The sequence below is a fragment of the Lytechinus variegatus genome, chromosome 7 (assembly GCF_018143015.1).
Source record: "Lytechinus variegatus isolate NC3 chromosome 7, Lvar_3.0, whole genome shotgun sequence".
In the NCBI taxonomy this organism is placed as follows: Eukaryota; Metazoa; Echinodermata; class Echinoidea; order Temnopleuroida; family Toxopneustidae; genus Lytechinus; species Lytechinus variegatus.
The window spans coordinates 28,721,212-28,745,922 of NC_054746.1; the positions used below are offsets into that span (position 1 = coordinate 28,721,212).

Sequence of the window (24,711 nt, forward strand, 5' to 3'; positions counted from 1 at the left end):
AGGCCTACTTTGTGGTCCCCACATCGGTCTCATCAATATCATGCTATCTATCTTTTTTTTTAATATTATAAAAGTTAAGGTGGTCATCCAAAGACGATTTTGAAATGGTGGCCAGACTGATTGAATTATTGCAAATATATTAAGTTAGAGATTTTGGCTGGACACGTGTTGCTTGGAAACTTTACATACACTGTAGATCTCTAAATATAAAGTAGAAGGTTGATGAGTACTGAATAAATGCATTTCATAATTCAAAATATTCTAGTCTTATGCATTCAGACCAAGTTTTTCTTATTTTATCAGCTGATTGCCACGTCGTATTCAAATGACGTCACCTCTATCCAATGAATACACCCCCTATTTCATACAGTAATGCACAGTGGTGTAACTTGTACCGGTAATATACGTGTAGTTGTATACAAAGCTCTCGCAGCAGATGATACGAGAGAGATCATTGCCAGCAGCAGCCAGCGCAGTTCTGAAAGCGCACGCACATACGTACGGATTATCTGTGTACAAAATGAATGTAAAAATAGCGTAATGTACAGGCAGCCATATTGAAACTTCCTCGATTGAAAAAGCCGGTGTAATCACAATTATTCACTCATTTCTATTCATCTTAAGTGTAATTAAAAAACATTTTCTAACATACGTGGATCTACCCTGTCATGTCCACAATGAATCCGGAGTAGTAAGTATTGATAATAAGAACAGAATAACATTAATTTTTGTTGGAAAATGATGAGTTGCGTGTTGACTTGCGAATGTGAATTGTGAGTGAATGCAAGACTGTCGATGTCCATTGATTGATTTTTTTTCAAGAATAGGATTTGTCATGTTCTGCATCTGTCTGCTGTGCACTAAGTATGCGTGCATCGGTACGACGCCTCTAAAACAGAGCATGACATTTCTTCTAAAATCTAATGTTCTTAATGTTACATGTCTGCATGTACTGATGTAGTCTAGGCCGACGGCCGACTGAATTTTATTGCGAGTTATTTGTGTAACCTAGGCTAGATCTTAACTTAGTCTTAGTTCCCCCCAAAAGTCTGCGCAGTCCCCCTTATCTGGCGATTCTATGCAACAAACACAAATTTTACACATGCAACACATAAAGTTATTCATTAAAAAATCCGACTCAAAATGGTGCAAATATAAATAGATCTATATAATGAATTTTGGGCATTTCATGTGACAGCCTCAAAATGCAGCCTTTTTCATAAAAAATACCTGAATCGTGTGCAAACTGAATGTGGGCAGACAGGGTACCATTTTTTTTTCAATCTGAAAATGACTGCCCAAGGTTTTTTCGAAGAAAATCCTATATTTCAAATTTTTATGAGATATATGGTACACTTACACGTACTCATAACATGTATAGATCTAAGGAACATTATTAACTGAAAAGATTTTTTGAAATAAAAAAAAAATCCATGTTAAATCTTAAATCAAATCGTTAGGTGCGCAGACTTAGGGACCTAGCCTTGAGGACTCCATGATGATGTTTTTTTTTATATTTTGACATATACTTCTTCATCATGGAGCCTTGACAGTCTATTTAGAAGCAGAAGCGAGACCTAGATAACCGGATGGATTTCCCTAGGAAATCCATAGTTACAGGGTGATATCGGTTTGTACGGGTGAAAGTTATTGATATTTGAACCTTCAAATGCCTATTGCGTATTTGTGTATAACTTAGTTCCCCCAAAAGTCTGCGCAGTCCCCCTTATCTGCGCGATTCTACGCAACAAACACAAACTTTACACATGCAACACATAAAGTTAGACAGATATTCATTAAAAAATCCGACTCAAAATGGTGCATATAATGAATTTTGGGCATTTCATGTGACAGCCTAAAAATACAGCCTTTCTCATCAAAAATACCTGAATCGTGTGCAAACTGAATGTGGGCAGACAGGGTACCATTTTTTTTTTCAATCTGAAAATGACTGCCCAAGGTTTTTTCGAAGAAAATCCTATATTTCTTTCAAATTTTTATGAGATATAATACATGTACTCATAATAATATAACATGTATAAGGAACATTATTAACTGAAAAGATTTTTTGAAATAAAAAAATCCATGTTTAATCTAAAATCAAAACGTTAGGTGCGCAGACTTAGGGACCTAGCCTTGAGGACTCCATGATGATGTTTTTTTAATATTTTGACATATACTTCCTCATCATGGAGCCTTGACACTATTACCATAGAAGCAGAAGCGAAACCTAGACAACCCATATTTAAAGGGTGATATCGGTTTGTACGGGTGAATTTTATTGATATTTGAACCTTCAAATGCCTAAGGCGCATGAAGATTCCAAAAACTGGTTAATAAAAAAGTGAAAATTTTAAGGTTTCTTACCAGACCGATCTCGTGTAGATCCCTCAATCCGTTTGCCAACAAAGTAAATACAATAGGTCTGACCCTTGAACCGCTTCGTTATGACGCACATTCGATTAGCGGATGCTATTGAAGAACAATTTATAGATACAAATTATTATTTAATAAATACTAAAATTTTAATACGTGATTATAAATAATTATTATGATAATGATAATCACGTATTAAATTGCCGTTTCGTCAACTCCCCATTTCATCTGATAACCAGTTGGTTCAATAGCCATTCAGGCCATACCGTTTGGGCTAATTGGACTACATGTACATGTAAGTGTTAATTTGGCGAAATGAAGGAAAATAAATTGTGTTTTAGACCAACTGATTATGAGACTAAATGGCTGGAGATGAACTGGTTATTAGACAAAGTGATGATTGGACCAATTGGTTATTGAACCAAATGCTTGATAGACAAAATGTTTATGGATGGAATGGCATTATACTAAATGAAGGTAGACTGATGAGTGGACGAGTTAGCAGTAGACGAATAGGCAATATACCATACTTGAAAGTTAAAGGCAAAAACACTGTTGATCATCTTTAGCAATGCAATCCATGATTTGGACTGTTTGCAATCATAAATAACATAAAATAAATCAGTTTAAACCAGCAAAAGTAAATATAAACCTACAGTATGATTTTTAGGTTGAAAACACAATAAGCATTGACTTTGTTCACAGAATTACATTTTTGAGCAATTTTGGGTCTGACATGCACTTACAAAATGTTGGGTAATTTTGAAACTGCATACCTGGTAAGGCTTGAAAGTAAAAATTCACTGAGCAGCTAAGTAAAGAAGTTCTTGTGGCGGCGTAATGACAAAATTCATCTAGAGTGGGGAAGGGGCCCCTCCCCACTTTTAAAAATAAGGGTTAAATTTTAAGTACAAAGACAACATTTATACATCTTTTTATTGTTAAAAATGAATTCCTTGTCAAAAATAACTTAGAAACCAATGCAAAAATCATGAGCAGAGATATACAATTCTTACAAAAATGGGTGGGGGTTAGTCACCTTTTTGCCCCAAATCATTTCTTTGGCAGCACCCCTCAATGTTTGACCGAATGATGTAGACTGTTTTTTCTGAAAAAGTTGTCAAGGTACATGTAGCACAAGCTGCATTAATGGAGCTGGTCCTCTCTGTGATTTGAAACATTGAGAAAAATTTCACCGTGTACTTGTATAGCCCACCACTAATATATTGCTAACTGATGCTTGTGCATATATTTCAAATGACTAAAAATGTAAACTAGCGATATCTAATGCCTGCATTTAAACTAGATCCTAGATAGCACTTGGGACATTTATCTTCATGATCTTGTGATTGTGGGTATGCACCTATTTTTTTGCAGTTTTGTTTGTGTCACTTTTAGTGGTGCATTCTCGAACCGGGGTCATGTCTGTGCTCTCATCATGACATCCACAGTTGGGCATCAAGCAGCGAGTACCCTCTTGTTGGTATGGCTGCTGGTTTGGGCTGCAACTATGTTAAGAGCAGGTTTGGTAGTGACTGTGATAATGCCAATGCAAGTTTTGTCTGACTATAAAATCACCTTGTAAATGGAGGTTGGAAGATATTTTTTGCTGGTGTGAACAATAAATTTAGCTGAAGTTGCTTGAATAATGAATGTGTTCATATTTTAATTTCTTTAGTTATAGTGTAGTTCTCTCTTTATTTGTTTACGTACAAGAACATCAGAATTACACATACAAATGAATGAAATTAAATTTGAGGAAGACAAAGCATCTGAGATATGCTCAGATTGGAGCAGAAATCTACAATCCCAGAGGTTCCAGGGAGCCTGGAATTTGAGTATAATTTGAGTATAAATAAATGTGTGTCCTTTCCCAGGCACATACCCACCACACATTATCCAGTGTGCCTCGCCCCCTCCCCCTTGATGTGTTTTATTCCATTAAAATTGAACTGAATTATAGATTTTGACAAAAACAAGTAACTGGACTACATGTTTACTTGGATTGGTGGATTTAATGCAGCTGGGCATGATAACCAATTTGGCTCTATTGATCTCGGGGCAGTGGTAGGGTATTTTAATTGGAGCCAAGACTTTTTTTTCTCAGTTGAATCACAGAGGTATAATTATTTGATATATAGTTCAACAACTTCCGGTTACACCTCATTATTTTTTATCATTCTCTTTTCTCTACTGTTTTTTTTTAAATCACTACTTGTAAATTCATTACCATTGCTCCTGATTGTTGTGGGATAAAATAGCATAGTTTAAAAGAATGAGATTGGTAGCTCCCTTTTTCCAGCAACATTTAGACACTAGAACAAAGAATCCAGAGAGATAATTACATGTGACATCACAAATTAAAACCGAAAGAAATGTTATAAATCTATTTTCTATGTATTTTCAGTATCTTTCAATAATTTTTGGGCTTTTATGAAAACCACCTTATAGCCAGGGTAAAATTCCCCTTTAAGATTTAGGAATGCCAAATTTTTTTGAACCGGTCGGTAAGGCTTTAATTTACCTTGAGAACCAGGCAGAGATTTTGAGAGCTGGGAGCTCTGCCTGATGCTGCCCTGCTTGGTGACAACTCTGAATGCAACTGACCATGGCATCGCCAATTTGCAAGGGACTCCTACATTACCTGTTATCAGGTATGAAAATTTTCTGCGTTTTGACAAATTTCCTTTTTTTTTACTGGGAAAAAATTTCCATGTACCGAACAAAAATAAAAGTAGAGATTAAAATATCCCTTTTTGTATGAATTTGTAAGTATCTTAAGCACTACCATAGATATTGCACATGCAAATATAAATTCTCGTTTACAATTACTTTACCTTCGGCTTCGCGAGTGTGCACCGTCTTCTTGATTCCACATGACAGGCACAGAACTTTTCGTATGAGATAGTCAGCACTATGACTTGCAATTCGTTGTTATCAAGAAGTTATCAATGGTCCTTTTAAATTTCAATGTAGACCTACATGTATGTGAGTAGAACCAATCTTGAAGTATATTTATGATATTTCATGATGGCATTTTCTGGGATTATAATCAGCTGTACGTGATAAAGAAAAAATGAAATTAAAGACAAAAAAGTATAATTTCATATTCAACATAATGTTTATTATGGTGCGGAATCTCATGAAAGAATGCACAACATTGTAGATTGCATGATTTTGATTTTTGTTATTGTCCCCCCCCCCCCCCCCGCTCGGTTGCTCCACTCTCTCGCTGAGACTATAAAAATATGTGAAAACTATTTTCATTGTTTTTTTTAACTCAATTTTCATGCCTGTGTAATGTGTTGCACTGTCAATTCCATTGATTGCCTATTCATCATAATATTTTTGATGGTTTATCAATGCATGAATATCAGAAAAAACTGTTGATTTCACAAAGTTCCCTTTAGAATAAGTAATAAAATAGTGAGTCCATTGAAAAATTCAAGACAATGTTTTTATTAAAGGGGAATGAAACCTTTTGAATAAGTAGGCTTGTGTCGAAACAGAAAAATCAAAGAATAAGAACAAAGAAAGATTGAGAAAAATCAGACAAATAACGAGAAAGCTATGAGCATTTGGATATTGCAATCACTAATGCTATGGAGATCCTCCCATTGACAATGCGACAAGGATATGTGTGATGTCACTATATGGACTATAAAATACCCTCAAAATGTCTCTCTGCTTTTTCTTGTGGTGATACAAACTCTTTATCCATGATGTATTCTTTAAAAATCTGTATTACATGCCCTCCTATAGAAAGAACACATGATCTACTGTGCGATAAAAGAGGCAATTTAAGTGATATATACAGGTAATGGGGAGAGTTGTTCACTAGGGACATCACACATCCTTGTTGCATTGCCAATCTGAGGATCTCCATAACATTAGTGATCACAATATTCAAATGCTCATTTTTTTTATTTTCCTCAAACTTTTGTTGATCTGTTTGATTTTTCTGTTTTCACACAAAGTATCTTGTTCCAAAGGTTTCATTCTCTTATCATAAAGCCCTTCCGTTGTGTACTTCATGCTTAGTTACACATATACTGAACATGTGCTACATGTATATGTATGTACATGTACATATACTGAGACATTATTTAGAGATTTTTGAATTTTGCAAAGATGTATTCAAAACAGTTCATGTTTGTTCTATTAAGGATATCAGCTTTAAAAAAGGTAGATGTTTACAATTATTGGGAAAAGTTAGAAATTGTTATTTTCACACCATATATCTATGCAGCAATGAGTGCTTTTGAATGTGCTACGTTGTATGCATGTGTTCAGGTGAGAGTTTTAGACTCTCCATGTACACATGTATACGGTTGGTTTGAACTCAATGAGGTGAACAGACTGTATTTTATTTGGAAACCTGTGACTCACAAGGTTGTGATGAAGTGAATATGTATACTGCATACCATACATGTACCCTACACACATGTACAAGTACCTCACCAGGGAGAAAAAGAGCTCTGGAAAATCCCAATTTATTTTCTGGGAATGTTATACAATTAAAAGAAAAATTGTTTTCTTACATTTTAATTTTCATATGCCATTCCTCTATATGTTTATTGCTGAGAAAATAAATAGATCAAACTTGATCATGAGCTACAGTTTTCATCCTGTAAGAGTTGTATTTATAGCCTACATTTTACATATATACATGTGGTTTCGCACCGTTGCATACATATACTTAGATAATCATCCCTTTACTTGAAGTGCAGTGCTAATTTTTACAGATAATCTGTACCATCATCTTATTATAGCAAGGTCAAAATCATCATGGGATACCTGAAGTAGACCTAGATTTAATTGTTTCACATTATGGCTTACCAAGTACATTCATGAAAATTACGCTATTTGAAATTTTTCATGGACGCGGGTGATTAAACCCTGTCTATTGCCCATAAATGACTTTTTTCTTTTATTTTTCATAGATCCTTGTTTAGATTTACATATTATGAGCAAACTGAGTATGGGACTAAGCTTTCATGATAATAATTAGGATTTAGTTTCTACTTAAATGTGACAGTGTTCGTGTAATGGGCACAGCACATAAAGAGAGAAATGATTACTGTGGTATGAAAAAATATGAATATGTATTTGTGTGAGTAGTTCCCTGAATAATGACCATACTGTAGAGTGGAATTTGCTTTTTTTAATCCTTAGTTTAAATCTTATTTTACATTTATCTCTCTGCCCGGTTGAAATGATGTATACATATTAGTGAAAATGGAGTTGACTAAGAAATTTACATTTTCATGTACAATTCATGCAGCTACATGCACACTACTGTAAATAAATGAAACATGATGCTGTACATTTACATGTTAATGTTCTCCTGCAAAACAAACTGACATTCATGATCAGGTTTCGTCACATGTACAATATAGTAGACACGTATCTGTGTGAGGAGTTTTGATGAGGAAGATGCACAGTATCACATTCACATTTTCTGGAACTCAAACGAGAATACATAATTGCATACTGTACACTGTATATCTAATATTTTCAAATTTATTTTTCAATTTTTTTTATCTTGCAGTGACTACCTGTTCAAACTTCTTTTAATTGGTGATTCAGGTGTAGGCAAATCATGTCTTCTTTTAAGATTTGCAGTAAGTATAAATTCCACACTAACAATATTAGTTTTTCAGTTTATTTTATCTACAGCCAGGTCTACTATTGTACTTTTGTCTCTAAATGAAGAGAGCTATAGAAAGACAAATGGTTGTAGATCCTCCCAGAGACTGATGATAATTGCGTCTCAATTTTCTGTTTATTAAAATATGACATTCTACCAAAATTAACAAAATAGGTTATGTTCTTATTTTCCATAGTTTTGATTGCGGGTCATGTATTATAAGGCATGGCATTGTAATTGTTTAAAAGAAATCCAGTGTGCAGAGTGCTTAAGGAATTAATTGTCATTATTAACCTGGATTTAGTATCATTCTGAAAATACAATCGCTTTGATGAATATTTCCTCATAATACATGTACCATGTGTCTTCTGAGTTTGATCTATTTATGACTTTACTGTGATGTGTATTATGAAATAGTAATTTGATTGTGGCTTCAAGTCCAAGTTAACATTCAGTTAAAAATAATCCATACCACCTAACTCTGAAAATGATAGCATACAGGTTGCAGGGCAATATTTTCACTGATTTTCAGCAATTATTTGTTGGTTATAAGATACAGTAATTACGATTGTATTGGCATGTTTTGAATGATGTTTATTTGTTTTTCTACAGGATGATACATACACAGAAAGCTACATCAGTACAATTGGAGTAGATTTTGTAAGTAAAGCATCAGCATGTAACCAGATCATTGTAACATTGCAAAGTTTTTACGTAATCCAACATTAAATACATTAAATAACATTAGATACTACCAGTATATCTATGAGATGATGGCTTGTCTTCAGTTGTAATTAATATGATGTTATACATGTAATTTGCACTTAATCATTGGGATGAGGGGGTAAATTTCTGTTCCAGAGCATCACCAATTTAGAAAACTAGAGAAATTCCTCTTTTTTCTTACATTCCGGAGACCCTCAAATTTGTAGTTTCTTGTTCCATTGCATGCCCATCATGAAGTAATCGTTGATCAAAGAGTTGTTTCGGAGACCCCCATTTTAAGACCAAGATTTAGTTCCAGAGCCCCCTACTTTCGACTTTGGTGTGGCACATAGGTATCATGTTATAATTCGAGTATTCCCCCCCCCTGATCACCCTTTATCACCCTTGCTATTGAATAAGTGTGAAAAGAAGTGTAGGATCCTTAAATTTGAGTTTATTGTCCCTTAATACTACATTGATACTCTTTTCTTGCATCTAAACATCTTTTAGTTTGAAATTAGATGAGAGGTAGCACATTTCAAGGCTTACATAATTAATGTATGTACCGGTACCCCAAACCTACTATTAAATTTGTCATGCTGTATTTCACCATTTTCTATCACATTCTGTTTAAATACCGTAAGTAACGGTGTATTAACCGCACCCGTGTATTAACCGCACCCCCAACTTTGGACTAAAAAAAAAAATCTCACATTTACATGCATATTTGAGGTACGAAGAAATAAGTTTTTAAGATTTCAAAGTATCCAAAGAGATTACCGGTATGCAGAAATATGCTGTTCTTGATCAATTCATCTACAAATGTTAGAAAGAAAGAACGGTCCCGACAAAATTGGCAACTTACACACTCGCTCACCTCACAGTCAGTGTACACATACTACACACACAGCACTGCCATTACATTGCAAACTACGATACAGTACAAGTCATGCCAGTACATCTTATCAAATTATGATCTGTGTCTTCCCAGCGTAGGCGGAAGAAACATTCACATTTCTTGCATCACAATCTCACAATCACTTTCAGAAATTTGATGTCTTGGCATGAATTTTGGATACGGGATTATAGGAAGGTTCAAGAAACAAAGAAATTGGCATTTTTTCCAGTTGTTTTTTACGGCTTCGTGCCGTCTCTCTCGTGCGTAGTTTACATGGTATCTTATGAAAAGCAAACAGGAAGGAAAAAAAAACAAGCTGGCGCGAAACGGGACTTTGAATAGCGCCAGCTTAAGTCGCACTTTAACCACATTACAACGCAATCTCTAAGCTCACTCAACTCTCGCTCAGCGGTGACAAAATATTACCGAGTATACTTGGCGTCTCTTTTAAATTAGCCAGGGAACTTCACTACTTTGAATCGAGAATAAAGTCAAAATTAGTGTCATGAAGGTGGGTGCGTTTGTTATGGAAAACATTTAAATATATTGCAATAATCGCTTCCCATTACCCGCGGCCCATACCCCTCTAAACGACATTGCCTGGGCGGCTACGCCCGGCCATTCGATGTGTTGTGAACTGGCAGACATCGTACATGTACGGGAGGGGTTACAGCGGGCTGGCTCAGACCCGTCACCGTGTATAAACCGCACCCCCGACTTTTGCTTCTACCCCGCCGAGAAAAAGGTGCTGTTAATACACCGTTACTTACGGTAATACATTTTCAACTTTGCGTATTTGTGGTAGGCATAGGTGACAGTCAAAGCTTCATGCTTTGAGAATATGTGCTGAAATTGAGAGAAGGATTACCTTAAAAAAAATTGTGTGTATGCTTTAAATATCTTGATTCTTTGTTGATAATAACTGATCTTAATTCTCTTCCACAGAAAATTAGAACGATTGAACTAGATGGCAAAGTAATCAAACTTCAAATAGTAAGTAGCACTTGTCTGTGTTCCCCAACAAACTTACATTGCTTTCAGAATATGTGTAGCTTATGTTTAATAGAAATCTGTAGTTGAATTACAGAAAATAGAAATGGCTCAATAGGTTGATATTGAAAGTTTTGTCCATTGAAAAACTAATAGATAAGAGTTTTGTTTTGATATGTACTATTAGCTAAAGGTTGGCAGATACTGCTATTGACTGGTATAATTTCTTCCAAGTTCTTAAGGGTATACTCTAGAACATGTTTATTGTTATTAAGAATGATTATAGTATTCACTGTACATGGTTTGGAAGAAAGTTATCTGATTTGTTTTATCAGTTTGGATAGATTACATGTAGGACATTAAGAGCTGAAACTGGTTCTTGGTGATAGGGGTGATACAGACATGATATTCTCCTGATGAAACAAAAAAAATCAGATTTTTTATTTAAGATGTTTTTTTAAATTTCTTTATTTTTTTTTATGAAATCCTTTGCCAAAGAACATTCCTATCCTGTTTGTTACTGTTTTGTTAAAGTCAAATGATAAATCTATAATGCAGTCTCACCTTGAAAAATCACTTTCGATTTACTATGCAAGCCCGACTGCGGCGCCTCTGACTTCTTCGGTGGCTTAGCGACCCTCTGCTATTTTTCAGATTTTTTTTTTAAGAGGGGCATATCATGCCTGGTGATAGGAATTGGGGAAACTTGGTAATATTTTTATGATACTAGGGAATATCATTGGTTAAATATCTTCCTATATGTTGTTGGTAGATACTGGCCCTTTACTGGGTGTCACAGAAAATTTAAGCACAAAAAAAAAGGTTTCCATCCAAATTTGATTTCATTTCGTCCCTGAAAAATTTGATGAGCAAAAAAAAGGTCCTTGCTTTCAAGGGGGGGGGGGGGGCAAACTTGTGGTAAAACAGCAAAATAACATGACAATTTTGATGATGCCTCTCAAAAGGGGGGGGGGCACGGGCCGGATCTGCACCCCATCTCCCCCCTTCCCCAATCCGCCAGTGAATCTGAAATACAATAATGGTATAGATTTCTCTTTGTTCAGTAGGTTTGATTCATTTTTGAAATGGTTGAATATTATTTTATTAATCTATAAAGTCATACATTGTTTTATTTGTATTTACTTTGAACGACATTTAATTTTGTTAAGAACCATACAATAATGAAAAGAATGTGATTCGCTTCAGTTTGAAATGAGCTAATGATAAAGTACAGGCTTCAATAGATTTTGTGATGATATGATTATCTATTCAAGTTAAAGAAATAATGCAAGCTTTTTTTAACTGGCTTGACATTTAGTGGATTTAATAATCTGCCCTTTCATGCCTGCATTAATTAGAGTCTGGACTCCATGCACATTTATCTACATGTACATGTATACAAGATATCCAGTTAACCTTTCTCTTAATTTGGTTCATAGTACTTACTACATGAGATGTTTAGGTCAACAATGAACATGAGATGTACAGTACAATGTATACACTGTTCAATTTTAATAACAATTAATTTCTGTACTATACATGATGGCGGTTTTAATTTCACAATTATATCCTGTTGAAGTAAAGCTATGACTGTAAAGCATGTACATGTACAACCACACAACCACAACACTTCAAAATGTAAAAACACAAAGCACTCACACAACCATAGAGTAGTACTGTACTTGAATAGTGAAACTAAAATTGAGCCAGATCCTATGGAAGTAGACATGTACAATTTCCTATTACTGTCATCAGTTGCTAATGAATCATCACAATGGGGACATTGTACATGTATGCATTTAAAGATACATGTAAGGTTAAGTAGTAACAGCTAATAGAAAATTTGCATTGAACTGATCATAACAGTCAATATTCTGTTGACCTACATGTACTTGACGTCCATGAAAAAATTTATACAAGGGAATGGGGTCATCTACTTTGTATATTTTGTTTCTAGTGACTTCTAAAATTTTAAATGATTACGGATTTTAGACACTCATCTTTCCACACAGCTGTGCCCAGTGATTTGTGGACATTTGCATTACTTGAATTTGGTTCTAGACCTGTACACGCTTTTTGAACTTCAAGTGGAATCTATGCACATACATGTAACTGAATGTTTTTGCCCCAGTTATTCAGTTATTTCTTCAACAAAAATTGATGCTAAAATAGCAATAAATGCCTTTTCTGTGCATTTAGAAAAAAAATGCAATGTGCAAGCTGCAGTTAAGGCCTACATGCAAACTGATATTAATGTGTAAATTAGACTAGTGTCAATATTGTAAATGTGAATATACATGTAGCTGCTATCATGTCAGGAAGAAATTTATTATGGGAAGTTTGTTTAACACCAAAATTAGGTCTCATTCATGGATGATGTTAGAATTTTTTATTTCTCCATGTTCATGTGCAATTATTTTCTCATCACTTTGAAAAAAAAAATTAATCTGGTTCCCTTACATGTACAGTAAAACATATGTTGAAGCAGATCTATTGATTTCTCTTTCCTTGTATACCAAGGCAGTAAATGCACAGTGTCAATGTACAATGTACATGTACTGATTATCTTGTGTATTAAAGGTCAAGTGTACTCTGCTATTGAATAGGAACCTGTAAAAAAGAAATTTAAAGCCTTAATACCATGGTCACATTTGTTCTACGGCGGCCGTACGGCGAGTCGAAAACAGCCGTTTTATCAATTTTGATTCAAACCACCTATATGTAGTTGGACAAAAATGTTTAAACGGCTGTTTTCGACTCGCCGTACGGCCGTCGTAGAACAAATGTGACCATGGCATTACTTGTAATTGAATTGCTTTTGTCAAGATAGAAGAAAATGGTCTTATTTGTTTTATATTGAAGGAAAATCCTAAACTCCTCAAATCTCAAATTATATGGAGCCTTGTTAAGGAAAGGGGGGGGGGGGGGGTGGAAAAGATGAAGTTAAACATTCCCAATGTACTAGTGAATTTGGCATGGAATAGAAATAAAAGCTTATTTGAATGCATGTTATACCTTGTATCCTGTTTAAGGTTTCTTGCCATATGGTACCTACTGCATCTTGATGACCATGTTGTGTTAACATGGCATCATTACACAGATTACTCCTGAGTCCTGAAACATGTTAGACATTACATGTATATTTATCAATATCTTATCAGTGGTTCTTACAGCAGAACCTGGAAACAGTACCCTTCCAGTTGGGGGAAAATCACAGAATCTCATAAATTTAAAGTTTGTATATGAAACCACTGTGATTAGTGAATAGTGCTCCTGCATAGAAAATAAACTTGCAGCCTATCTCTAATCTATTGTATATGTATTTGCTGTGGTATATGATTTTCTTATTTTTATTGTTTGTAAAATACATGTACTTTCCTAGTTTCCTATTTGATCTTAGGATTCAAGACTTCTATATTGGGATAATAAGTTGGAGATAGCATGGAAGGAAAGCAGGGATTTCTGATAAAGTACAATGGGAGGTGACTAGATCGTTGGAGAGTCTCTGATCTAGCATCTTTGTCTATGTACCTCTATCAATGAAAAAGTTATATCTAGTCATAATCATATATCTTTTTTATTTCTGTATCATCACAGTGGGACACAGCAGGTCAAGAAAGGTTCAGAACCATCACATCAAGTTACTACAGAGGAGCACATGGAATCATAGTTGTATATGATGTCACAGATCAGGTTATTATCTATACCGATCCAAGTGTCGGTTTTATAGAAAAGTTTTGGTTCATGAGAAGATGTTTCATAACAGCTTTCTTAATATTTTCACTAATTAAGCATTAATGTCATGTATTTAAGATTAATCTCAATGGTATTGCACTAAAAAATGATTTCATTATGGAAGTATTTAAAGAAATAGCATGTAACATTGAGTAGAAAATGATAATTTTTTTTCGAGAAAGTATGGAATACTATAGCGAATATGTTAATCCTCATCTGATAAGTTAGCATCTTCAGAAACCTCTTCCAAATATAAATTCCAGCTGTGATAACAATAAAAACAAATTCAATATGATTCAAGAAAAATACCAAGTATTTGACATGCTACATTTTTAAAACTTAATTTGCTTAATGCAGGGCTCGACACTAGCGGCGGTCCGACGGTCCCAGACCGGTAAAAATCGCTGTCGGGCCAGTAGATTTTCAGAAATTGGAAGATTTACTGGTCCGACATGACCAGTAAAAAATATCATTGTCGGGCCAGTAATTTTTCCAAAAATAGCAAGATTTAAGGGTCCGACATGACCAGTAATAAAAACCATTGTTGGGCCAATAACTTTTCCAGAAATGGTCAAATTCACAGCAAACCATTTCCCCCCGTTAAATTCTGCCATTCACACACAGAATACACACAGAATGAATCGCACGTAAGTGTTACTAGAGTACTATACAGCATGCATACAGTGTACATGTAGTCAGCCACACAAATTCTCCACTGGCCGCACGAACGAAGCCTGGCTAAACTCTGGCAGAAATCTCTCACAGAACTGTCAAAATTCAAGGTTCATACTCATGAAAGGCTCTTATAATGTCCATATTTCCTAAAAATTGGAGCAACTCTGTCATTTGTAAGCAGTAAAAGGAGAAATTTTCACTTCTGTTTTGGTTCAAACAGATCGGGTTTCGGGTGATATCGTCTGAATACATAATAGCCCCACATATGCATTTATGTGTGTGTTGATACACTTGGTATCTGACTTTCTTTCGTAGCTATTTTAATTGAGCCAAAAAGAAACTGATAAATTATTTATGATAATAGTTTTAGCTTTCTTCCTATCTTTCTTTCCTTCTTAATCTTTCTTTGTTTTTTCCCTCGATTTTTTTTGGTTACTGTCTTTCTTTTTTAGTTTCCCTTTTTTCTTTCATTCATTTTCTCTTTCTATCCTTTTATAAAATATTTTCTCTATTTCCTTTTCTCTCTCTTTCTTTCGTTCTTTCTGATATTTTCTTTTATAGTTTTTGAGTCCATCCATCCTATATTCATCTCTTCTCTTCTTCCTTTCTTTCCTTCCTTCTTTTTACCCCTTTCTTTATTCTTTGTTACTTTCTTTCTTCCATCCATTTATTTACCCTTTCTTTTTTATTTCTTTTCTCAGCCCTTTCTTACATTCATTCCTTTCTTCTATCTGTCTTGTTCTTTCCTTTTTGCCTTTGTTAATTATATCCTTTTACCTTTACTTTCTTTTTTTTTGACTGCTTGTTTCCTTTCTCTCCTTTATTCTTTCATTCCTTCCTTTCTTTGTCTCTCGGTCTTTCTTTTTTATTCCTTTCATCTATTCTTTTACCTTTTCTTTTTTTATAATTGCTTGCTTCTTTCCTTCCCTTCCTTCCTTTATTTATTTCTTTCCTTCTATCTATCATTTTACCTTTCCTTCATTTCTTCCTTAATTCCTTCCTTCCTTCTTTCAATCCTTTCTTTCTTTTGTCCGTCTTTCCATCTCTCCTTTTGCCCTTTCTTTTTTATTGCTTCTTCTTTCTTTCCTTTACTACTTTCTGGATTTGTTATTTCTTTAAGTATTGCTTGCTTCATTTCCTTCATTTCTTTTTTCTTTCTTTCTTTCTTTCTTTCTTTCTTTCTTATATTTGTTCCTTCTTTATTCCTTCCTTTCCTTCTTTAGTTCTTTCTTTTTTTTCTTCCTTCACATCTATCCTTTCTTTACCGTTTTTTCTTCCTTTCTTTTATTCTTTCTTTCTTTTCCTTTTTCTTTCTTTTCCTTCCTTCCTTCATTCCTTCCTTTCTTCGTTTCTGTCTTTCTTCGTTTCTCTCTTGCTTTCTTTTTGTCCTTCATTTCCTTCATTTTTTTTTTTGGGGGGGGGTAACGAAAGGCTACAAAAATAAACTTGCGCCTTTTCTTAATGTTTTCTTTATTTTTTGGGACCAGTAGATTTTAGGTTCGGACCAGTAAAAATTTGAAAAACTGGGTATCTACTGGTCCGACATGAATAGGTTGGACCAGTAGAAAAAAAGGGTTAGTGTGGAGCCCTGCTTAATGATTGTTAAAGAAAAAAAATCTTAATGTAATTAGCAAAATTACAAAACATTCTCTCTTCGGACAAGTTTTTTTTTCAGGTAAAAACACACATACCCACATTTGTTTATTTATATGAGAGACTTCATTTTCAGCAATAATATTGCTTTTATTCAATTTTCAGCTAGTTTTTCATTATTTTATGTTTGGTGTGCTTGAACGTTGCCATACCATACTGTGAAGATGTGATTAACAAAGATCTAATATGGATTATTCAAATCCCCTCTCACTGTGACTAAATAACTTTGATTAATATCTTTATTTTGGCAGAAGAAGAAAGAGTAAGAACAATATTTACTTGAAATGCCCCTTCCTCCTCTTGCCTCTTACTGGGGGTTTGCAGTGGTAGTAAAACATTGAGTTGCGAATAAGGTAACTGGTAATTGTGGAATAGGTACTTGATTGGTACACATACATGTACCTCCAAAGCTTGCCATAAAATGAAAATAATTGATGATATGTACAGATTATTTCCTGTATTAATCTGGCACAAAATTTTACTGTTAAAAATAATACATTATGACCTTTTATTGGTTCATTTTCACAGGAATCATTCAACAATGTCAAACAATGGCTACAAGAAATCGACCGATATGCATCAGAAAACGTCAACAAACTACTGGTAGGCAACAAATGTGATCTAACGACAAAGAAAGTAGTAGACTACACGACAGCAAAGGTATGTACCTACGCATTCACCTCCTGCAGAGAGATGGAGTGACAATGGTTTCATGGTCTTTCATTTCCTGAATTTGAGTGACACAATGACTAGGATATCATTGCAAGAAAGTTTGCTATATAAAGGTACTTTGTTGTAGTAAGATTCAATGTTACTAGACAGGGTCCAGGTTGTACTCGCTTGCCACAAATTTGAACATTTATCTATTTGATAGGAAATAGCAATGTTCTAACTTTAACACTTTCATGCTTTGTATTTGTATAGATAATCAAATGATGAATGTTCATTTTGAATACAAAATCCTGAATTTAAAGGTCAAGTCCACCTCAGAACAATGTTGATTTGAATCAATTGAGAAAAATCAGACAAAGCACAATGCTGAAAATTTCATCAAAATCGGATGTAAAATAAGAAAGTTATGACATTTCGCTTATTTTTAACAAAATAGTTATATGAACGAGCCAGTTATATCCAAATGAGAGAGTCGATGATGTCACTCACTCACTATTTCTTTTGTTTTTTATTGTTTGAATTATACAATATTTCAATTTTTATGAATTTGAAGATTAGGACCTCCTTGCCTGAAGCACAAAATGTTAAAATAATGGAATTCCATGTGTTCAGGGAGGAATGAAACTTCATTTCACATGACAATGACAAGAAAATAAAGATATTTCATATTTCATATAATAAAATACAAAAGAAATAGTGAGTGAGTGATGCCATCAGTTCCTCATTTGCATACTGACCGAGATGTGCATATAACTGTTTTGTGAAATGAAGCGAAACTTCAAAATGCCATAACTTTCTTATTTTACATCCGATTTTGATGAAATTTCAGTTTTATGCTTGTTGAATTTTTCTCTTTTTATTCAAATCAAGTTTTTGTTGGGGTGGACTTGTCCTTTAAAGAAGTGTCAAATTTAAAACGAGAAATAATAATCTGTGATGAAAATTTATTGGTAAAATAGGTCATGTTCCATTACCGATTGCCTTGGTGATTTGTCTGTCACTTATGTTAATGTCTTCAACCCTTTGTTCCTCACTACAGGAGTATGCAGATCAACTTGAGATTCCCTTCCTAGAGACAAGTGCAAAGAATGCCACTAACGTTGAGCAAGCTTTCATGACAATGGCTGCAGAGATCAAGAACAGGATGGGACCAGGCAGTGTACCTTCAGGCAGTTCACATGATAAGATTAACCCTAGCACCACGCCAGTCAAACAAAGTGGGGGTGGTTGCTGTTCTTAATAGATCTAGCACTATTTTTTTCCTTATTTTAATTAGCTTTATAACACACATTATAATTATTTTGTGTCCTTTCGGGGCAGGCAGTGATAATGATTAAAAATCCCAATAGAATGAATATATCACTCATTTATTTTGTTTTATTTTGACTTGTTTATTTATACTAATTATTTTGTTGTTGAGAAATATGAAGAGAATCCTGGGATTGAATTGACTGGCACAGTACAAGATCATTGCTTCACCCTGGCTCTTTGTTTCTGCCAATGTGTAAATGATTTCCATTAATGCAATTGCTAGCATATCATGGTGGAAAGTCTAAGTCTATCAAGGTATATATCATCCTATGCCATGTGCAGAATTTAGGAGCATTCAATGGGGTATGATAAAAAAGATAACAGGTGAGCATGGTAAACTAATTAGAATGTCACGGTCACAAGGATCTACAATTAGAGGAAGTAAATGAACATTATACAATCTGACTAGCTTGGTATGGTTGATTAGATTGTGCGTTGTTTGAAATCAGCCTCTAACCATTTGCTCTAGACACTTCTGGTTTGCCCACACACACACCTGTTTCCCCTTACAGAGATCTGGTGGGGTTTTCATGAATGTTGTCGGCACTGACTAAATTGTCATTGCTGACTATTTCAGTTAAGTCCTTGCTTTTGATTGGCCTAGAAGCTCTGGCCTCTGACTGTTACTGTGGTAACTGTCCGAAAGATATCTTGTCAGTGCTTACAACTTTCATGTGATGGTCACCTGTTCCAGACTTGTTGGTGGAAAGTCCCTTTGCTTTGACAGTTGGTTGGTTGGTTGGTTCACCACCCCCAATTACTCCTTGATATCATCCCTTTATGGGTTTATCAGAGCAAACCACTTAAAGTCTTACTCTATCAGTTTCATGTGCCAGAAACTGGACAATCTATCTGTTTTCTGCTTCAAAAATAATGTGCTCCTTGATATATGAAACATACACAAAAGAAACTATAAATGTGTTGTAAATGTAATTATGATGAAATGTGGATGATAAAAAAAAACCTAGTCTTGTGCACATCCTTGTATAAATACACTTTATTATATATGATATATATATACTTATACCAGTAATTAGTTATCAATCATTGCTTTTTTTTCATCTTTTTAGTCTTTGCTTCAATGACATATTTTGGATATATTTGTACCATTCCATGATGAAGATATTATTGTTTTTTTGGAAGCATGTGGCCTAATGCTGTCTTACTATTTTCCCTCTGTCTTGTTTGTTGGAATGCTTCTAAGTAATAATTATTGAGTCAAACTTGTTTGAGAACTTGTTTTACTCTACAGTCTAGTGTGGCATACATTTTGAAACCATAATAATGTAGAAATTATTCAGGGGACTTGGCTTATCACTCAAGAATGTGTTTTGTTTTATCGTTTTTTTTTTTTTTAACCTCACCATGTATTATTTGAGCCTTTGAAAATGAAGAAAGTTGATAGGTTTTGACCTACTGAGAGGGCACCATCATGTCCTGATATTTTCAATGGCTTAAATAATTATGGATTTGCTAATGGAGTGTACAGATTTGACATTGTAGCAACCGTAGATACATGCATGGCTCAGTACAGGGCAATATTGTGGGTACTTCCATTCAGAGCGCAAATATAGATATTGATATTATTAGTCATCAGTTATCCCAATTCTTAACAAGTAACTTACATGTATATGGGTGTGTAAATGTCAAACACTTAAATTGATTATTTTGTACTTTGTGTCAGCCATGGTGGTTGGCTCTACTAACTTAAAGTCAAACTATTTGATATGTGTTTTGAGAATGTACAGGTTATGCTCCAAGACCAAACTGTTTCAAAGTTAACACATATTTATATCCAAAAAGCAGTTGGTCTTCATTATACTCCCTTCTGTATTGCAACAACAAACAAAAGTAAATAGATTATAGAATATTTCACAATGTTATTGTGCTATGTTTCCATGTACAAACTGTACAGATGATTGATTGAGATGCTTTATACATGGTTTGTATGAATGGAGGGATGGATAGATATGCCAAGTGAATTTAATTTATCAGTAAGGAGTAGATTTATATTTGTATTTCTCTGTACTTTTTTAAAGATAGAAATATTGATTCTTGAGGCTTGTTCAGACATGCAGTGGCAGTGCCCGCAATATGTTTATCATTGAGGTATGATGTAACATTTAGCCAGTGAAGATCTTCTACTATTCCATTCTGTACTTGTGTGTCTACCCTGTTGTTTGCTCTTCTTGCTCCGTAGGTCACACAAGCCTAATAAATTTAAAAAAAAAAGCTGTCCAATGAGCCACACAGGTATACCTCTGTGTGTATGTCTATTGTCCAATATTTTTGTTCAATTATGTACAAAGCATTTTGCAGAGGGGCAGCTTGTCATGTTGCTTCATTTTGCCATAGGCTTTTCACACAAAAATATGGGGTTGATGCCTCATGTCTTAACAAGCCTTTATATGTCTGTCTGTGTGGAGGTCTATTCTTGTTCCTTTCTTTTTTTGTAACAAAGCAGAGAGAGATTTAAAATTTCAAATCATTGATGAAGGATATGCAGCCACCAATGTTGTCTCGTCTAGACTGACCATACTGGTTACATGTTCTTTATGTCAACTATCTTGCGTAGCTAAATACTTCAACCGTTCTAGTGTACATTAAATCATGCACAGATGAGGCTTGTGAGACAGAACATCCTCTGGCCTGTTTTGCCGCTTCGCTTTCGTGGTTTCCATTTTAAATCACAATAACATCAACAAAAGGTAACTACATAGATCAGGGGACTTTGATGATTGTTGTGATACAAAATACTTATTGCACATAGTGTTTATTTTGAAAAATCATTGGTTTAGAAGTGGGAGGGGCACAACTCACATGTTCAGTTATATTCCCTCATGATATTATATGTATTTATGACAGTCTGTTTTCCTTAAAATTTTTCTTAAGGCTCCATGAACAGCTAGTTCAATGAAAATGAGATTATTTCTGGACTTTTCAAATTTTCCCACTAAGATGATTCCCTTTACTAAGATGTACAAATAAAAACTAGCAATGCGGGCTTCCAAGTCAGTGATATTCGGCAGCAATTATCAGTAATATCTTTTCTGATTTTAATGAATACATCTCCCCCCTCCCCCTGCTTCCTTCACATGTACTCTGTGATTTTAAGTCAAATTCAGAAATACATCTCACTACTTTCTGCTCAAATACCACCAAAGTATGAAGGAATGGAAGGAGCAGTGATTCTGAAAATTATAAGGACAAGTATATTCTGCACAACTTATGTTACTTATTTCCTGTACAATGTACTTTAACAGATTTGTTGACTTTCAGAAAATGTCTGATGGTGTCAAACTGATGGGAAATTCCAATATTTGCTCTTTTTTATGTAAATCATAATTGTGTAATCAAGACATCCCAATGTACTTAGCTCAACAGCATAGATTCGTTAAATATTCTTGATAATAATATGAATAACAGATAAATGGCAGTAGTAGTTAGACATTGTAGCCTTGGGATGCTGACTTATTTGCAGATAAAAGAATTTTCTGGAAAAAAAATGGAGTGAATTTGATTAAATCCTCTTCTGTATTAATATCTTCATACCAATAATTTGTTCCTTCACTTTTCCGTTTCAAATCCCTAAATTAAAGAATGAGAAATATCATATGAAAGTGATTCAAATTGTATACACAAAATAAAATGCTTTTGTGTACAATAACCGCTTTTATCACAACTTTCCTACTATATATATATGTACACTGTTAATATATATAACATGATATAGATAATTATTTACTGCATTTTGTGTAATAGTAGTTATAGTTATATATCATAATTTGCTAAAAATTCGGATGTTTCTTGTAGATTACTGGACATAGAGATTTCCTTGTCTTTTTATGCTTTGTTCCCCCCAACAATTAGACAGAATTCTTGTACGAGCATTTAATAGGGATATGTGTATGTAATAATCAGCGATCTGTTTTTGTTGTTTCAGTACAGCTACGTGTGGAGAAATCAGTCATGTCATCACCCTGTGTGCACTGCAATTGCTGACTCTCAGTTTTTTTTTTCTCTGTGTGTTAATGGATTTGTAAAAAAAAAGGAGAGCTTAAAAGAGTACAGTCTTAGGAACTTTCCAGATTTATACCAAATTGTAGATGAATTTAATATAGCTTGTAAATTGAAAGTCAGCAATTTTGAGTGATGTGTACTGAGAAGTGTGTTTTTTCTCTCTCTTTATCTGGGGATTTTACTCTGGTGTATTTTTTGTTTATTGATTATTACTATCACTACTATGTCAATTATATCTGTACAGACTTGTTCTCTGCATTTGCATAAAAATTGTCAAAATTGCTTCATTATGATGAACATTTTCCAGAAAAAAAAAATGTGTAGTGTACTGATTTATAATGTTATATGTATGTAAGGTCTCTTAAGAACAGGTTTGGAACATTATAAAAAGAAATGTTGGAGATAATAAAAATGGTAGAGTGTTTGATGGAGAAGTAAAGATGAAGAATAAACATCTTGAAGTTGTCATGTGACCGTCACATGACTGTCATGTGACATCCATCCAGTACAAGCTGCTGATGTAATTATGGCGGTTTATTTCGTAGATAACAGAAATAAACACAACACATGATGTGGCATCTCGATCAACACGTTTGCTTATTTATTACTCTTGAGTATTTGTGATTTTGGGTGATTATTGTGGATGATTTATGTGTGTGTGGGGGGGGGGTGGATGGGAGTGTTTTCAATATTATAACAATTACATAAAAAAGGACTATTTTCAAGAAAGAATACTCTAATCTCAAATCTCCACTTTCTCGCCTATCCACTTCCTCTCTTCTTCTATCCACTGTTTCTATAACACTCCACATGGTGTACCGTAAACCACATCAGCAATTGTACATGCCACCATGCAAACCTTCAAACAACATCTACATAAAAAAGGTTGAAGGAATACAATTTTTTTTAGTTCAATGCCAAGTGAAACCCAATAACTTGTTTTTGACAAGGACAGAAATCAATTAACCGTAACACTGAAATGAATTTTAACTTAGCAGAACCTGTTCTATTGGGACCATATGAAGAAGTTCAACTGACATTTTGCATTTAATCTTGTATGTAAAATTGCTTAGACATGGGCAAATATTGAGCTTATTGAAGGTTTATTTATGCATTTTTACCTGTATTTTTGTAGATTTGATAGCATGGAAACATGACATGACATTATTACATGTGTAAGAAGTCAAATCATAAGCTTGTCTTGCTTGTAAATCCCCCAAAATGTGGCTATGACTATTCCAATTAATTAATAGATTGTATAAATGTGTATGTCCCGGATAAGAAAATGAATAAATCAGAATAAATCTTGCAATTTTCCATTAAAATTTATTTTGATCTGTTGCCTGAAAATAAAATATCTTCATGATTTTTCCAATTGATAAAAACCTATTCCAAAGCAAGGAATGGGCTGAAAATTTAAGGATAGTAAATATTTGTACCCCCACCAAACTAAAGTTTGACGGGAAAAATCTGCATACATGTCTGGCGGTTCCAAATCTTGCACATCAGAACTACTTCCTCAATTTTTAACCAATTCTTATGAAATTTGGCAGTTGGCACACACACTGGTGTTGAGGTAAAAATGTGCAAGACAACATTTTTTAAATTGATCAGAAAGTTGCTATGGTAACCACATATAATGGCCAAAAATCCAGGAAAATATACTTGTGGATGAAACTACATGCCCAGTTATTAGCAAGTGTTTATGAAAGTAGGCACAAATAAACATCTTGGGGTAAAGACATGCAAGATTCATTTTTATATGTTGGAAACTCCATTAGCATGGTAATGCCATAGGGTGGTGGTATTAATCACATTCAGTGATATTTCTAGTTGTCTGTAGGTTCATTTTGAAATCCTGAAGTTTTTAAGATTTTTCAAAGAGCTATTACTGGAAAATAAAGTATTGGTGAGAGAGGGGTCTAGATATGTTAGAATCAGCGGTTGAATAAAAGATCATATCTACTAAAAGTTTTTTAAGATGGGTAGGTTGGATAATACTCAAATATAATAAAGCAATATTGAC

The 24,711-nt window shown here is 34.2% G+C and overlaps 1 protein-coding gene across 1 annotated transcript; it reads left to right on the plus strand.

Annotated features, from left to right (window-relative positions):
* The first annotated feature begins 451 nt into the window (after positions 1-451).
* Positions 452-23,261, plus strand: LOC121418918 (ras-related protein ORAB-1). Its single transcript, XM_041613118.1, has 7 exons — positions 452-691; positions 7,928-8,000; positions 8,639-8,686; positions 10,575-10,622; positions 14,217-14,312; positions 17,211-17,342; positions 18,394-23,261. Exons 1-7 carry the CDS (start codon positions 669-671, stop codon positions 18,592-18,594), a joined length of 621 nt encoding a protein of 206 aa, XP_041469052.1. The 5' UTR covers positions 452-668; the 3' UTR covers positions 18,595-23,261.
* Positions 23,262-24,711: the final 1,450 nt, after the last annotated feature.